The following is an 18,859-nucleotide window of genomic DNA, read 5'->3' as shown; positions in this document are numbered from 1 at the left end:
TACACAACTGGAGGCTGTTTTTATACATGTCTACCTTCATTTACAAAATTTGAAGCTATAGACAAAGGTTAAAATTAAGTGACAATAGTATTCTGTTTAAGAAGAAAGATTATGGAACTCACAATTGGTTGACCTAATAAAATGCAGTCATTGTATTGCTAGGCTGCTCAAACAACTAAATTCTATGTTCATGTTTTCATCAATATCTTTTTAGTAGAATAACTGCACATTTAATGGTGGCAACTAAATAAATTACATTTTATTTATTACTCACCAAGTTTAGGCTTGTTGGACTATCATCAACTAATGAGGAGCCTGTTGTTACCTGATGATAGTCAAATAAGATGATGATCAGACATATAGTGGTAGAAAGAACATAAATTGTATGGTTTTCACTTAAAAAAAAAAAATAATAAATAAATTCTTCGTATGCCCGTCTTACATCTACTTTAGTTCCATTGCATTCCACAGCCTGATCACTGGGTCATTTGCACAAATAAATACCTTATAATTTTGGCTTCTTATAACTTTGTGAGCTTTGTTTGCTTAATAACCTTCGCACTAACACCAGGACAGGGTATGATATATGAGCCACGGGTGTTACTGAGTTCACAAAATGATCAAATCTCTAGTAAATCTACAGATCTCTTCAAAACAGTAGCATCTCAGTATCTGGGATTACAGGAGCACACCACAATTCCCCCTTGGAAGGTAACATTCTTGAGTAATGACAATGAAATGAAATAGTAATGGGAGCTTGTTTGTAAATAATAAGAAGTTGAGCACTGTAACAGGGAAGCCAACAGATTTTTGACAATCATGACCACCTACATGTTGCATATAACCATAATTTATTTTTTGATTTTACTAGATGAAAGCAAAAACACTTGATAGTTTCTACACAAACATACTTGACATAAATGCTAATCATGAGTTAATGCAACTAAATGCAGTTTATTGTAGACTAATATTTTTGTCCTAAACATTATGTCATAACTACAGTTGATTGTGTTTCATTTCTTACATCTAATTGTCGATTGTAGTTGTTCAGAAATACTGAACTCACATGTTCTCTCATAGAGTTTGGTGTGATTATAACCTTGAGGCTCATCTGAACCACTGTGAGAATTGGTTAGAGATTATTAGTCTCCACAAAAATCCTTTGAATGACTATTGAAATACAGACTGTCGTGTCACCGCCAGACACCACACTTGCTAGGTGGTAGCCTTTAAATCAGTCGCGGTCCATTAGTATACGTCGGACCCGCGTGTCGCCACTATCAGTGATTGCAGACTGAGCACCGCCACACGGCAGGTCTAGAGAGACTTCCTAGCACTCGCCCAGTTGTACAGCCGACTTTACTAGCGATGGTTCACTGATAAAATATGCTCTCATTTGCTGAGATGATAGTTAGCATAGCCTTCAGCTACGTCTTTTGCTACGACCTAGCAAGGCGCCATTATCAGTTGCTATTGATCTTGTGATGCATGTACCATCAGACCGACGTTCACAATTAAGAGATTAAAGTTAAGTATTCCACCAGCTACGTCCGTTTTTCTAAAGTCTAATTTCCCTGTCCTGTTCCAGACCTCACGCCAGCCTGCGTGAGCTAAAACGCGTGCCTTTCGGCTTCCTCTAGTATTCCTGGGTTGGCTCTCCTGCCAACCCACAACACAGACACCATATTAACTGCACAGGTCACACACACACACACACACACACACACACATATGAGCAAAAACATTATAACCACTCACTTAATTGCCAGTTGGTCCACCTTTGGAATGTATTGCATCAATTCTGCATGGCATGGATTTGACAAGTCCTTGCTAGGTGTGTGGTACAGACGTCTATAGACAGATCACACAATTTCCGTAAGTTATGGGCTGATACATTGTAATCATAATTGTCAGTGTCATTGGTTGAACATCTGCTGTGGAGCGTCGTGTGCAACAATGTGTGCTAAACAGAGTACTCTGAAATGCTTGTGGTCACACCACCGTTGTATTTTGTTGTCATACCTGCCACTGATTGTCACCCATCCTGCTTTACAGATTGTACAAGCCTTGGACCTCTACATTCTATGATATGAGGTATGGATATCTGACACCTTTTCACCTGCTCATGGCTTCACAGTCCTTCAGCCACTCTCCATAGATGCTCATGATAGTAGCACACGAATTGCCAACCAGCTTTGCCGATTCTTAGATGCTTGTACCAGGTGCTAGGCCATAAATGTGTTCTTCATTCAAGTCAGTTATGTCAGTGGATTCCACTATTTGCGGCTAATGATTCCCCATTTGTCTCTGTGTTGGTCATTTACTTTCCTGACTTTGTCTTATGCCCAAGAGCATTCAGCCTCTCAGGGGGCAGTGGTTATAATGTTTTGGCTCATCAGTGTATATCCAGATAATGTGATGTCTGTATTTCCCTAATCATTTGTAGGGCTTCCTTGTATCCTGAAACCAACTCTCCAGTGGTTCAAATGGTCTGCAGGGCTGTAACTCAGTCCTCTTGAACATTGATGAGTAGAGATTACATTACAAGTAAACGGATATGATTAATTTTAACAATGATTTTTTAATACAACGAAATCAGAAGGGTGTTTTCACTGGTTTTCTTCTTTTTATATCCAGGAGGGTTTCTAGGAAATGGTGGGAACACTGATTCAGTGAAAGACACCGAATTGAGTCCACTGATAGGGACACTACCTCCCACAAAGGGCTTACATCATAGAAGTTATTACGTACACACACTGCGCCAGTCTGTAAGGGCCAGACTACACAGGGAATGTGTAACAAAGTAACTCATAGACAAGGAATATCATATTCACCTCCTCTGTGCTGTGTTAGTTGCCACTGTAGTGGATACTAAAGCACAGTTGTTTTGTATCTTTGCTATTTTATTTTCCACAACTGTTTGAAAGTAGCAAATAAAAGTAACTGCAGTGACACAAACCATCACAAGTGTCAGTACGTATTCGTGAAAGCATACTACTAATTAATTGCCTCCAGGCAAACAGCTGAGCATGCAGGTAGTAGTGGTGATTAGCTAACAACTCCCACAGGCAAGCAGGTGCATGTGTCCCAATTTAGTTAAACTTGAGTCACTGCTGAAAAATAAATGTGGAATTAACAGCCAAAAACATAGGATGTGGACCAAAACCATCTGTCCTTTCTAGGGTAGTTACCATTAACAGTAGCTGCAGCTACAGAGCAGATGCCAGATGAGGTGGTGATATAGTAGCAGCTATATTTCTCAACATCTGCTGTATAGATTCACTCAGCATTGTTTTTCTGTATCACAGCCACCTGTCCCATAATGGTTCTTCATGCGAGCTTTTTACCTCACGGCCGATGAGACAGTTTGTTGGACTCCTCGGGGTCAGCTTGGGATGGTAGACATTGCTGACACAGTGTAAGCAATCATCAGAAAGGCTGTACTTATGCTGAACCCCAAAGGCAGTGAGGTGCATACAACCCAGTCCTCATCTGGATGTGTGGTGTATGCCGCCAGTCACTGCTTTAACCCAGGGCGCTAGCTCGCAAACTCTAGATCAGCCCCCCCCCCCCCCCCTCGCAAGGAGCTCACGGTCCTATCATGAGTATGTGCATTGTGAGCATGGGGCCCCGAGCTATTGCAGCCTTCCTTCTTTCTGGGGCTGCATTTTCTTTCCCTTCCCCTCCTTTCCTGTCCTTTCTCCATCCCCTCCGCCCTCTCCTCTCCCTCTCTTGGTGTCCTTGTTTATGTTGGCCATGCTATCATCCTGGCTATGTTGGCTTTGCAATTTGGTATTGTTGAGTGATTACCTCATCCTTTCGGGATACTCTGGCTCCCCTCTGGGGTTTGACCTCCATTACTAAATTTCTATTCCATAGTGTGAGCCATTTGGGGAAGAGCACCTTACCTAGTGTCTCCAGTGTGTGCCCTCCTAGTTCCTTCCATCTTTTCCTTCACATCGTCGTCTGATGCTAGGGTACATAGCCAGCATGGTAGCCAGCCCATGTGGTGGGGTCACTATGTACCCTTTTGGTTTGTTTATAAATAAATAAATCTTCCACTACCAGTCACAGTTTTTCTTTATTTTACACACAAAAAAAACACACTTGAAAATGAGAATTATTTCTCAAAACGTGTTGTGCGAAAAGTAAAATAAAGAAAAATCGTGACTGGTAGTGGAAGATTTATTTATTTATAAACAAACCTATTGTTTCTAGTCACAGGCTTTCAAAAACCGTTTATAATGGATCAAATCAGATGTACCCTTTTGGTTGAGCACCCTGAAAACACAGGGATCACACTTCTCATACTTGAGCTGTGACCTTCTCATGTAAGCCTAGGAGTGGTTGCTCATCTTCCTGGCGCATTGTAACTTCCGGCAATGGCCGCCGTGCCAGATGGCCCTTGCTGTGGCTGGGTGGTGCCCTTGGGGAGAGCCCCTGATTGGAGTGGGTGGTATCAGGGCGGATGCTATGCACATGAAACACATACGAGTCCAGAACTCTGGCCGTTCTTGTATGGCTGTCTCTTTGAATGGAACTGATTCTTTTAGTGCTGCTTCTTCTGCCCCTTCAGCCTTTCCTTCCCTGGCTGCCCTCTGGGAGGATGGTCAGGCTCGGCTAGGAGCCAAACCTTTCCCCCGCTATCTGGTTTGTACCAGGACTGATGGGGATACTTTCACCAATACCAAACCTTTATTTTTTGTGGAACAACTTGAAGACAAGTTTGGCGAAGTGGACTCTCTGAGCAAGATGCAGTCAAGTTCGTTGTTGATCAAAAATGCTTCAGCTGCCCAGTCTGCAGCTCTTCGTACCTGTGACCATCTTGGCACAATTCCTGTGTCCCATTACCACCCACCAGTCTTTGAATATGGTTCAAGGTGTAATTTTTCACAGGAACCCCATCCTTCAAACTGATGAAGAACTTAGGGACATTCTAGGACGGCGGGGTGTTCACTTTGTTGAGCATGTTCAGGCAGGAGGGCCCGAAGGACAATCACATTGATACTGGCGCCTTTATCCTGGCCTTTGAAGGGGATACCCTCCCTGAGATTATGGTTTATCGGCTTATAAGAAGGAAAAGAAGATACAGGAGTATAAGTCCCTTGATCGTCTAACCTACACTGTGGCTCATAAGAAGTATGCACATCTTCATCCTGTGTCAGTGACGTCTAGCTGTGCTTTAGTTACAACTTCACCCCTTCCTCCCCCTTCCTTACCCCAGTCCTGAACCCCTCTCCTACCCCCCCTCCCCTGCAGTTCCCACACCCTCCCCTCCGGGTGCCGCTCTCCTTCCCCAGCCGGAGAAGTGTCCCTCTTCTTTGGCATCTGCCGGTCAAGGGCGCCCCATCCCAGAACCCCTCTTCCAGGCACCTTCCAAGCCAAAGGTCTACTGCCACACAATGACCATGAGAACCACAGTCTGTGGGCCCCCAGGTCACCCGCTCTCTTTGTTTTCCAGATCTTGCTGCAGCTGGCTCCCTTTTGCAGCACAGCCCTCCTCGATCTCAAACAGAAAAGAAGAAGAAACATAAGTCTCGGGACAAGGCACCTCTGGTGTCGCCAGAGATCCCATTCCCACCTTCGCAACCTGACTCTGACCTGCTGTCCATGGATGTCACCCCCTCCTTGTCGGTGATGGTTGGTGACCCGGAGGCATGACTGGCTTTAGCCTGTTCACCCCCCATTTGAATCATTGTTCTGTGGTTATCCAATGGAATTGTAATGGATATTACCGTCACCTTCCGGAGTTGAAATCCCTTATTTCGTTTTACCCTGCAGCTTGTGTGGTTCTACAGGAATCACATTTTACTGATGATCACTTGCTGGCCCTCCATGGGTTCCATGCTTTCTGTCAAAATTGGGTCAGCCCCCCTGTGGGCCTCTGGTGGCATTTGTACGTTGGTCCATACGGACGTTGCTAGCACGTGGATTCCTCGTCAGATTACATTGGAAGCGGTTGCTGTTAGGGTCCACCTGGACTCTGGGGTCACAGTTTGCAATCTTTATCTCCCTCCTGACAGGACTCTTACACCTGCTGCCTTAACTGCCCTTTTCAGCAACTTCCTCCTCCCTTCCTCCTTCTCGGGGATTTTAATCTCATCATCCCTTGGAGGGCAGTGCATTTCCATCTAGTCGGGGTCTTCTCATAGGCCAGTTTCTTGCAGACTACGACTTGTGCCGCCTTAATGATTGCTCCCCTACCTGTTTCAGTGCTGGTCATGGTATATTTTCTGCCATTGATCTTTCTCTTTCTCCTCCCTCCCACGAAATGTAGGAAGATCTGCAGCGGATAGGCACTTGGTGCAGGGAATGGCAACTGACCCTTAACATAGACAAATGTAATGTATTGCGAATACATAGAAAGAAGGATCATTTATTGTATGATTATATGATAGCGGAACAAACACTGGGAGTATGCGTACGGAACGATTTGAAGTGGAATGATCATATAAAATTAATTGTTGGTAAGGCTGAGATTCATTGGGAGAGTGCTTAGAAAATGTAGTCCATCAACATAGGAGGTGGCTTACGAAACACTCGTTCGACCTATACTTGAGTATTGCTCAACAGTGTGGGATCCGTACCAGGTCAGGTTGACAGAGGAGATAGAGAAGATCCAAAGAAGAGTGGCGCGTTTCATCACAGGGTTATTTGGTAAGCGTGATAGCGTTACGGAGATGTTTATCAAACTCAAGTGGCAGACTTTGCAAGAGAGGCGCTCTGCATCGCGGTGTAGCTTGCTGTCCATGTTTTGAGAGGGTGCGTTTCTAGATGAGGTACTGAATATATTGCTTCCCCGTACTCTCGCTTCCTTCCCTCACCACGACAGACAGGTTACCTCGTTGGTCTTTCCAATTCGCACATTGGCCTGTATATACTGCACAGGTCGTTTTCTCTCCCTCTTTGTTGGGTTGTACTGATGACGTCCTAGGCGACGTGTCTGATGTGATTGTTTGCACTGCTAGCCTTGCTATCCCACACTCATCTGGACCATTTCGCCGCTGGCAAGTCCCGTGGTGGAGAACGGCCATTGCCATTGCCATCCGTGATTGCTGTTGAGCTTTGCAACATCTTAAGAGGCACCCATCCGCTGCCAATCTTGTTGTTGTTGTTGTTGTTGTCTTCAGTCGTGAGACTGGTTTGATGCAGCTCTCCATGCTACTCTATCCTGTGCAAGCGTCTTCATCTCCCAGTACTTACTGCAACCTACATCCTTCTGAACCTGCTTAGTGTATTCATCTCTTGGTCTCCCTCTGTGACTTTTACCCTCCACGCTGCCCTCCAATGCTAAATTTGTGATCCCCTGATGCGTCAGAACATGTCCTACCATCCGGTCCTTTCTCCTTGTCAAGTTGTGCCACAAACCCCTCTTCTCCCCAGTTCTGTTCAATACCTCCTCATTAGTTATGTGACCTTTCAATGCCTCCGCGCCAAAGCCTGTTACTTAATCAAATGGAGCAAATGGGTGTGCTGGGAATGCTTTGTTTCTTCCCTCGGTTCTACTATCCCTATGTTGCAGGTGTGGGCTACACTTCGCTCTCTCCAAGGTTGCTATCGGCAGTCTACCCTCCCAGGCCTTGCCCTCCCTGATGGCCTTTGCACAAACCCGTTGATTCTTGCGGAACGTCATGCATCCCATTTTGCAGCAGCATCAGGATCAGCCTCTTGTCTGGCTGCTTTCCTTCACCAGAAACAGTGGGCCGAAGCTTCCGCCTTATGTTTTACCCCTTGTCAGTCAGAATATTACAATGAACCTTTTACTGAATGGGAACTTCTTTCCGCACTTTCTTCTTCTCATGATACAGCCCCTGGCCCAGACTCCATTCATAACCAATTGCTTCAGCATCTCAGTGCACCATGATGACACCATCTTCTCTGGGTGCTTAACCGTATTTGGCTCCAGGGTGACTTCCCTTCTCAATGGAGGGTTCCTGTCCTTAAGGAACCCTCTGTTTGCCAAAAGCTATCGGCCAGTTAGTCTGACAAACGTTGTTTGCAAGATACTTGAATGGTTGGTAGCCCATTGGCTCAGTTGGGTCATCGAATTTAAGGATCTATTGTCCCCTTACCAATGTAGCTTCTGAGAGGGCAGTCTATGATCGATCATTTACTTCGCTTGGAATCCGCAGTTCAGCAGGCTTTATTCCGCCGCCATTTGGTTGCAGTATTTTTCGACCTTCGCAAGACCTATGACATAGCTTGGCGCCATCATATCTTACTTACACTTCATGAGCGGGGTCTCCGGGGCCCACTCCCGATTTTTATCCACCAGTTCCTGTTACATCAGTCATTCAGGGTTCAGGTTGGTACTGTTTTTAGTTCTCCACGAACCCAGGAGAATGGCGTCCCACAGGGATCCATATTGAGTGTACTTCTTTTCCTCATTGCTATAGATGGACTTGAGGCTTCCATTGGTTCTTTAGCCACCCCTGCTCTGTATATGGATGATTTCTGCATTTGGGTTAGTTCCTCTTTGATGGCCTCTGCAAAGCGGCAGTTCCAGGGTGCTTTACGGCGTGGCTCTGCGTGGACCCTCTCACACGGGTTTCAGTTCTCACCTTTAAAATCATAGGTGGTCCACTTCTGTCCCCATACTACTGTCCACCCTGATCCAGAGCTCTACCTCGATGCACAATGATTACCTGTGGTCCTACAGTTTTGTTTCCTGGGTTTTCTTTTTACAACAAGCTCACTTGGCTGCCTCATATCGGACTTCTGAAGATAGGATGTTTCCATAAACTCAGTGTCCCTCACTTCCTTGTCCACACCTCTTGGGGTGTGGATCGTTCCACTTTTCCCTGCCTTTATCGGGCTTTAGTGCTGTCTCATTTGGACTATGGTTGTCAAATTTATGGTTCAGCTGCTTCTTCCACACTGCACCTCCTGGATCTGGTCCACCATTGTGGTATCCGTTCGGCCACCGGTGCCTTCCCTACTAGCCCTGTTGATAGTCTCCTGGTTGAAGCTAGGATCCAACTCCCCCCCCCCCCCCCTTCTGTTTGGCGGTCCCAGCTTCTGGTATCTTACCCAATCGCTGTCCGTTCCTCTCCCACTCATCCTTCCTATTCTACCCTGTTCCCAGACCAAGGACGTCGCCCGCCTGATTCCCGCCCTTGGGCGGGTTTACCGGATGGGCTCCACCTTGCATCTCTTCGCCGTGATTTTCAGCTTCCTTCTTTGTCCTGTCTCCCACATTCCCTCACCAACACCTCCCCGTGATTAGTTCCTTGGCACTGGATTTGGATGGATCTCTGCCGAGGTCCGAAATATTCCGTTCCCTCTATGGTGTTCCATTGTTTTTTCTGCTGAATTTTATGGGAGTTTCGGGATGCTGTTGTTTTTTGCATCGATGGCTCTAAATCTGCTGATCATGTGAGATATGCCTTCATGTCCTCTGATGGCATGGAAAATCATCTCCTGTGAACTGCATGTGGGGTGTTTACTGTGGAATTGATGGCAATTTCTCAGACCCTTACCTTCATTAAACAGTCCCAACTCAGTTGTGTTTTGTTATGTATGGACTCAGTGAGTGGCATTCAGGCTATTGACTGGTGTTTTTCCTGCCATCCCTTGGTCTCTGTCATCCATGACTGTCTTGCTGAGCTTCACCATGCTGCTTGTTCCATTGACTTCCTTTGCGTCCCTGGCCATGTGGGTATCCCAGGTAATGAGCTTGCTGATCGTTTGGCTGGGGAGCAGTCACTTACCCCACTTTCTCTGTAACCCCTACTGCGACGGATTTACAGCTTCATATGAAATCCCACTTCTCACAATCATGGGCCAACTCTTGGGAGGCTGCCTCCCTGTCTAATAAACTTAGTGCGCTTAAAGTGACATCTGTTCCGTGGCGTTCTTCCTTCCGTTTCTCCTGAAAGGACTCGACCACCCTGTGTCGTCTCCGCATCAGCCATACCAGGCTGATCCATGGTTTTCTTTTGCGTAATGAGCCACCCCCACTTTGTGGTTGTGGAGCCTTCCAGTCAGTAACCCACATTTTGGTGGAATGCCCCCTTCTTTTGGCTCTGCGTACTAAGTACAGACTTACCCGCACTTTACCTTTAATATTGACAGACGATTCCCAGAGGGTTGAACTGGTTCCCAGTTTCCTCCGTGAAAGTGGTTTGTATTTTCAGTTGTAAGGTTTTTAATCTTCCTCTGGAGTTACGGACAGGGCAGTGAGGGTTGAGGTGTCTCCCAATGGAAGATGTGTTTGGAGATCCCTGACACCCCTCCCTGGCCAAGATCCTCTTTTCTCTCCCTTTTACTCTGTTTTTATCACTTTTTCAATTTGGTTAGTCTCCTTTTACAATAAGCACTTTTACATTCTTGTGGTTGAACACTTTTGAATAGCACGGGGTCTTGCCTGTACTGTGTCATAGGTGGGATATTCCCTACCTCTAGCTTAGCCTATGGTTGCCCACTTGCTGACTTCCCTCCTTTTGTTTTCCCTGTAGACAACATGACAGCACTTTTTTTTTTACCATTATGACTCTTCTGAGATGTAAATTCGTCCAAATGGACCACCTTTCAAACAAGGGACTGATAACCTTACTGTTTGGTCCCTCCAAACCCAATCAACCAACCAGCCATCTAGATCAGCAGTTTGAGGCCATCTGTTACAAAGCTGTCACTGTGTGAGATGTAGTGAGCTGCTCTGTCAAATGTGTTGCGTAACAGAATGTAATCTTTCGTTCTCGATTTAATATTGTGACACAACCCTAATGGTTAATCATTTCACTTAACCCATGAGTTGACAAGTCAGATCTCAGATGGCCTTCATGACATACTTGTGTTCCTGTATGAGATTGGTTCTATGTGTGGCTCAAGGGACAATATGGGAGAGGAGGAACAACAGTCGTGGTGAGTGTCCCATTGGGAACAGCTATTGCACCATAGAGAAGTCATAGTTCAACACCTGAAGCCGTCGCACAAATGCATACCTTGCAGAATTTCTAAGCTAAAGCTAATGAGTCTGCAAAGGATAGGTTGGGGTAGTATCACCAACGATTTAAAACACAGATATTGAAAGTCAGTAGTATCTGACTAGAGTACCAATCACAGAAACATCTGTGGTGGCCGCTCTTTATTGATTAAAGTAACACAGCACGACAGGGAGAGGCAACTTAAGTGGCACTCCTTCAGCACAGAGAGATGTACTCGCTCAGCACTCTGTGTTTCTACTCAAGACTCAAGTTATTTTGTGTGAGCTTTGCACTAAAGACAAAATGTGGCATTTGAAAGGTGAGATAGTGTTGTTTATTGATGATGTGAATGTTCATTGCTGCTGATCTTCCCAGAAACACGAGAGGTTAGGAAGAAAGGATTGAAAAGTTATTGGCTTACCTTGATCTCTATATTTCTGCCAACAGCCCAGCAGCATCCTTAAATCTTCGATAGGAGGAGAAATTATCTTTGTCTTGGAACTGTGTGCATGCTATAGTCATATCATTACTTGCATAATATACTCTTTTCAATTATGTATTCAGTTTGTCATTGAAGTTAGTATTAAATGACCAATGAAAATTACACTTTAGTTAGCTGATAAGTAAACTCTATGTAAAGTTTGGAGTGAGTATTTAATGAATTGATAGTTTGTCCTGTTTTATGAGAGAAGATCTATCATGACAGATTGTGTAAATTTGCTGCTTTATTGATGTCTTCACTTACAGTAATTTGTGGCCTCTAATTTCAGCGTTCAAGATTGAAGAAATGGCTGCTGATGCGTCAGGTGACAGGATTTCAGGGACGCCCAAATAAACCCGATGACACGTGTTATTCTTTCTGGGTTGGAGCTTCATTGAAGGTAACATTTATCAGTATTTTTTTAAATTTTTGTCTGAGCTTTCATGTCTGTGATGGTTTACTTTCTGTCGTGAAACTAAAATAAGTAATTCTTCGTAACTTAACCTCAATAATGTTGCATGTCTTCATATTTTCAGATACTTGGGGTTTTTAATATGATCTCATACAAGCCTAACCGATTCTACATACTTTCTACACAAGACAGAATTGTTGGCGGTTTTTCGAAATGGATTGACACAACTTCAGATCCAATGCACACTTACTTAGGTATGTCACAGAAATGCAAGAAGCATCTAAATAAAGCCATTGAAATCTTCTGTGTTCATACTTGTGTGTGTGTGTGTGTGTGTGTGTGTATGTGTGTGTGTGTGTGTGTGTGTGTGTGTGTCTCAAACTACTGAGATTTTTTTAACATAATTGTTATTTTATGTGTAAAATCTTCTCCAAAATATGAGATCTGACAAAACAAAAATGAGACTGCTTGCTCTGTTAAGGAACTGCTTTGACTCCATTGGTGACACTGTAGTGTGTGGCAGTAGCTGGAGGAAGCGTTCTCTTCCACTCAACCTGTTCATGCTTGAGATCTTGTGGTTAATAGTGTGCATTGTAAAAGCAAAGTGAAGCTTTCAAGAACATACATTCCATTATTTTCTAACCACATTTTGTCCATATACCAAAAAAATTTGCCTGATGGAAGTGCAGTGGAATTTATTTTACTTTGCTATAGTAATAAAAGTAAGTTTTCCACCCTAGAACTATTATGTGCTTCTGCAGAACCATTATGCTTGAAAGTTCAGCATTAATGGAGAGAATGCTGCACCTCAACTGACTTCAGCTGCTAGCTAACAGCGGTTGGCCAGTGCCCAGCTGTTCATGCCGCATCACATGATGTGTCTGTGATCTGTCACACGTTGTTGCTCTTACTTTGGCAAGCATAAAATCATTTGTTGTTGTAATATGATTTTCCATGCAAAATACCTACAATAAACAGAGCGAACATAGTGCAATAACAACCATAATGTGGCAGTTGCTTATGCAGCATATGGCAGAACATTAAAGTATATACAATCAATATTATAATTTACCAGAAAATATGAAAATTTTACAGAAGTTTGCAGCATTTTGTTAGACATGTCTACAGCACGAAACCTGTATGCCATGAGTGAGGAGAGTTCCTGCAGTGAAATTATGAAAATATAATGGTTTTCTCATTTCAGGGGGCATTGATTTAGTGTGAATTGTTCTCCGAATTTAGGAAGACCTTGGGCACTGTTGAAAATGATTTAAATTGTTTTATCATTTTCATCAGTGTGACACCAGTTAATGGAAAAGTAATGAAATGCAACCATTTAACATTCGTGCCACATTTTCCCCTCAAGTGGGTTAGGTTCAAAATTGGGTACTGCACGCTGTAATCCAAAAGAACAAAATTCAGTTGGTGGCTGCATCTGCATTTATGCTTGAACATTATTGCTTGATTCATGAACAAAGTCTGTTATCTGAATGTATTACCCTGTTGTAACTAAACCTGTTTGGATAAGAGATGTGCATAAAGGCTTAACATCCTCCATGCCAACTCTGTAGAATTAATACTTTTAGGGGAGAACCACTTTGTCTGATAGGAACCTTCTAATTGACCAGCTTCTCACTGACCACACTCAGTGCCTCCCGAATGATGGATCTCCCACCCACTTAGTGCTGCCCATGACATCTTTCCAGCTATTGATCTAACAGCCTCTTCTTCTAATCTTGTAACTTCGATACATTGATCATTACATGGCGACATTTCTGACAGTGACCACTTTCTGGGAATCCTTTCATTTCCTTGTCACTGCCAGACAGACCAATTACGCTGTTGGGCTCTTCACAGTGCCAAATGGCCCTTGTATGCCTCTGCTGTTACATTTGCCACCTCTCTGTTACATTGATGAGGTTGTGCAAGATGTCTCAGATGTGACCACCCACACTGCTGGAAGTGCTGTTCCCCTTCCTAAAGAGCTCCCCCCACCATTGACTAGTGCTGCGGTAGACCAAATCATTGCAATAGTTATTCAGGATCACCAGTGAGCTCTGAAATGATCCAAATGACATCTTACACAGGTAAATCTTAGTACTTTTAAATGACTTTATGCGATGGCTGTCTCTAAATGCAGTAAGAAGGAATGCTGGGAGCACTATGTCTCCTCCCTGGAATGTATGCCTCTTCACCTCAGGTGTGAGCTGAGCTCCACAGTCTCATGGGCCACCAATGATCAACAGGTGTTACATGTCTTGTCCTGAAGAGTGGTCTTTGGACCAGTTCATCAGTTCTTGCAAAACACCTGGCGACCCACTTTGTGTCAGCATTGTTGTCCTCCTCCTGTCTACTGCAGAAGTGACAAGTTGAAGACATTCCCTTGTATATCGCTCCCCACCAGTCTCAATCCTATAATGAACTCTTCATTGACTAGGAACTACATCAGGCTAGTGCCTCATCCCACGACACAGCCCAAGGCCTAGATTCAATTCACAATCAAATGATCCAATTCCTGAACGGTCCACAAAGGCAACATCTCCTCAGGGTCTTCAGCCAACTTTGGCTGCAAGGTGCCTTCCCCTCGGAATGGGAAGATAGCGTCAACATACTCCGTAAGGTGCTTGAGTGGATGGTTGCCCACATGTTACGCTGAATTCTTGAATCACTGGACCTTTTGTTTCCCTATCAGTGCAGTTTTTAGAGGGACAATCTACAAAACTTTTTGGAATCTTTTCTGACCTGTATAAGGCATTCAACATCACTCATCCTCCACGAATGGGGCATTTGAGGCCCACTACCAATCTTTATTCATCAGTTTTTGTCCCACCGGTTGATCAGGGTTAGAGTGCCACTCGCTTCCTCATCGTCATCAAATGGTCTTGTGACCTCTGTTGGGCCACTAGTCACCCCTGCATTGTATGTCAATGATTTTTTCATTTGGTACAGCTTTAGTACCCTCTGCTGAGTGCAAGCTCCAAAAATGCCAGCTGCAGAGAGCCATTCAGCAGGCCTCTGCATGGGCTCCTTCCCTTGGTTTCAGATTCTCTCCTACAAAAAAACAGGTCTTGCACCTCTGCCATCATACCAAGCTCCATCCTGACGCGGAACTACTTAGCTACCAGCACCTGGAAGTTGTTGTACAGTCCTATTTCTTGGGCCTCCTGTTTGATAGAAAGCTGACTTTGCCGCTCCATATTCATTAGCTGAAGACTAGCTGTAGGCAGAAGCTTAACACACTCTGCTTCCTTGCCCACTTATCTTGGTGTGTGGATTGTGCTACATTTATCCATATTTACTGGACACTGTTTTCATTCCAACTGGAGAATGGTTGCCACAGGTTTATGGCTCAGCCTTAAAACTAGTAGATGTAGTCCATCATCATCGTGTGCATCTGGCCGCTGGTGCCTTTCGGACTAGTCCCATAAACAGTCAAGCTGGGATCTTCTCTCTTCAGATTCAATGGTGCCAGCTCTTGGTCTCCTATGCAATCTCCATTCGACAAGTCCCTGATCATCTCATACATCCCATTCTCTTTACATATTAGAAGTGTCATCGTCGTCCTTATTCCTGCCCTCAAATGGGATGGCCAGTTGAAATGTGCCTTGGTTTCCTCTGCCAAGATCTCCATTTCCCTTCCCTGGATTGTGTTCCTTGTGTTTTCTCATTCACTCCTCCTTGGATGATGCCCAGGCCACAGAGTAGGACCTATCTCTTCCTATTAGCTCTGTGCCACCCCATGACCTTTCAACATTTGTTGCATTCAGTTTCTCATTAGTTCCCTCTAAGCAATGCAGAGACAGTGTGTTGGCTATGAAATCTGAATACATGACAGATCTCTATTTGATGTCTACAATGCAAATACTGTAATTTGAACCACACATCAGAAAGAATGGCACAGTTACACTGAAGTTAGTTCAGGTATCATATTGCAATATGAACAAGGCTGGTGTTGATGCTGCAGTGCAATGTCTTTTGGCACCAAAAGGTCAAATGGTAGAGGCTGTTGTACATTCATCTACTGCTAATAAGAGTGTCAACTGCATTTTAGTTTTACAGTTCATAGAGTAACAGTGACTGCCTTCATCACAGCATTTACAGCTGAATTTGTTGATGATAATGTGCACCTCTCCCCCATGAACCATAGACCTTGCCATAGCTGTACCGTAGGTGCAACCACAACAGAGGGGTATCTGTTGAGGACCAGACAAACATGTGGTTCCTGAAGAGGGGCAGCAGCCTTTTCAGTAGTTGTAGGGGCAACAGTCTGGATGATTGACTGATCTGGCCTTGTAACGCTAACCAAAACGGCCTTGCTGTGCTGGTACTGCAAACGACTGAAAGCAAGGGGGAAATACAGCCGAAATTTTTCCCGAGGCATGCAGCTTTACTGTATGGTTAAATAATGATGTCGTCCTCTTGGGTAAAATATTCCGGAAGTAAAATAGTCCCCCATTCAGATCTCCGGGCGGGGACTACTCAAGAGGACGTTGTTATCAGGAGAAAGAAAACTGGCATTCTATGGATCAGAGCGTGGAATGTCAGATCCCTTAATCAGGCAGGTAGGTTAGAAAATTTAAAAAGGGAAATGGATAGGTTAAAGTTAGATATAGTGGGAATTAGCGAAGTTCGGTGGCAGGAGCAACAAGACTTTTGGTCAGGTGAATACAGGGTTATAAATACAGATAGGGGTAATGCAGGAGTAGGTTTAATAATGAATAAGCTACTACAAACAGCATAGTGAACACCTTATTTTGGCTAAGATAGACATGAATCCCACGCCTACTACAGTAGTACAAGTTTATATGTCAACTAGCTCTGCAGATGACGAAGAAATTGAAGAAATATATGATGAGACAAAAGAAATTATTCAGATAGTGAAGGGAAACGAAAATTTAATAGTCATGGGTGACTGGAATTTGATAGTAGGAGAAGGAAGAGAAGGAAACATAGTTGGTGAATATGGATTGTGGGTAAGAAATGAAAGAGGAAGCCGCCTGGTAGAATTTTGCACAGAGCATAACTTAATCATAGCTAACACTTGGTTCAAGAATCATAAAAGAGGGTTGTACACATGGAAGAAGCCTGGAGATACTGACAGGTTTCAAATAGATTATATAATGGTAAGACAGAGATTTAGGAACCAGGTTTTAAATTGTAAGACATTTCTAGTGGCAGACATGGACTCTGGCCACAATCTATTGGTTATGAACTGTAGATTAAAACTGAAGAAACTACAAAAAGGTGGGAGTTTAAGGAGATGGGACCTGGATAAACTGACTAAACTAGAGGTTGTACAGAGTTTCAGGGAGAGCTTAAGGGAACAGTTGACAAAAATGGGGGAGAGAAATACAGTAGAAGAATGGGTAGCTTTGAAGGATGAAGTAGTGAAGGCAGCAGAGGACCAAGTAGGTAAAAAGACTAGAGCTAGTAGAAATCCTTGGGTAACAGAAGAAATATTGAATTTAATTGATGAAATGAGAAAATAAAAAAATGCAGTAAATGAAGCAGGCAAAAAGGAATACAAACGTCTTAAAAATGAGATCAACAGGAAGTGCCAAATGGCTAAGCAGGCATGGCTAGAGGACAAATGTAAGGATGTAGAGGCTTGTCTCACTAGGGGTAAGATAGACACTGCCTACAGGAAAATTAAAGAGACCTTTGGAGAAAAGAGAACCACTTGCATGAATATCAAGGGCTCAGATGGAAACCCAGTTCTAAGCAAAGAAGGGAAAGCAGAAAGGTGGAAGGAGTATATAGAGGGTCTATACAAGGGTGATGTACTTGAGGACAATATTATGGAAATGGAAGAGGATGTAGATGAAGATGAAATGGGAGATATGATACTGCATGAAGAGATTGACAGAGCACTGAAAGACCTAAGTCGAAACAAGGCCCCGGGAGTAGACAACATTCCATTAGAACTACTGACAGCCTTGGGAGAGCCAGTCCTGAAAAAACTCTACCAACTGGTGAGCAAAATGTATGAGACAGGCAAAATACCCTCAGACTTCAAAAAGAATATAATAATTCCAATCCCAAAGAAAGCAGGTGTTGACAGATGTGAAAATTACCTATCAGTTTAATAAGTCACGGCAGGAAAATACTAACCCGAATTCTTTACAGACGAATGGAAAAACTGGTAGAATCCGACCTCGGGGAAGATCAGTTTGGATTCCATAGAAATGTTGGAACCCATGAGGCAATACTGACCCTACAGCTTATCTTAGAAGCTAGATTAAGGAAAGGCAAACCTACATTTCTAGCATTTGTAGACTTAGAGAAAGCTTTTGACACTGTTGACTGGAATACTCCCTTTCAAATTCTGAAGGTGGCAGGGGTAAAATACAGGGAGCGAAAGGCTTTTTACAATTCGTCCAGAAACCAGATGGCAGTTATAAGAGTCGAGGGACGTGAAAGGGAAGCAGTGGTTGGGAAGGGAGTGAGACAGGGTTGTAGCCTCTCCCCGATGCTATTCAATCTGTATATTGAGCAAGCAGTAAAGGAAACAAAAGAAAAGTTCGGAGTAGGTATTAAAATCCATGGAGAAGAAATAAAAACTTTGAGGTTCACCGATGACATTGTAATTCTGTCAGAGACAGCAAAGGACTTGGAAGAGCAGTTGAACTGAATGGACAGTGTCTTGAAAGGAGGATATAAGATGAACATCAACAAAAGCAAAACGAGGATAATGGAATGTAGTCGAGTTAACTCGGGTGATGCTGAGGGAATTAGATTAGGAAACGAGACACTTAAAGTAGTAACGGAGTTTTGCTATTTGGGGAGCGAAATAACTGATGATGGTCGAAGTAGAGAGGATATAAAATGTAGACTGGCAATGGCAAGGAATGCGTTTCTGAAGAAGAGAAATTTGTTAACATCGAGTATAGATTTAAATGTCAGGAAGTCGTTTCTGAAAGTATTTGTATGGAGTGTAGCCGTGTATGGAAGTGAAACATGGACGATAAATAGTTTGGACAAGAAGAGAATAGAAGCTTTCTAAATGTGGTGCTACAGAAGAATGCTGAAGATTAGATGCGT

The 18,859-nt window shown here is 43.7% G+C and overlaps 1 protein-coding gene across 1 annotated transcript in view; it reads left to right on the top strand.

Annotated features, from left to right (window-relative positions):
* The window catches only part of LOC124804845 (geranylgeranyl transferase type-1 subunit beta), a 52,615-nt gene that overhangs the window by 6,528 nt on the left and 27,228 nt on the right, over positions 1–18,859 (top strand). Inside the window, exons 5-6 of the mRNA XM_047265195.1 lie at positions 11,696–11,806; positions 11,943–12,072. Of these exons, the coding sequence (XP_047121151.1) occupies positions 11,696–11,806; positions 11,943–12,072 (241 nt within the window). The remainder of the gene's footprint in view (positions 1–11,695; positions 11,807–11,942; positions 12,073–18,859) is intronic.

The sequence above is a fragment of the Schistocerca piceifrons genome, chromosome 7, assembly GCF_021461385.2.
Source record: "Schistocerca piceifrons isolate TAMUIC-IGC-003096 chromosome 7, iqSchPice1.1, whole genome shotgun sequence".
In the NCBI taxonomy this organism is placed as follows: Eukaryota; Metazoa; Arthropoda; class Insecta; order Orthoptera; family Acrididae; genus Schistocerca; species Schistocerca piceifrons.
This window is presented reverse-complemented; position numbering and strand designations above follow the sequence as displayed.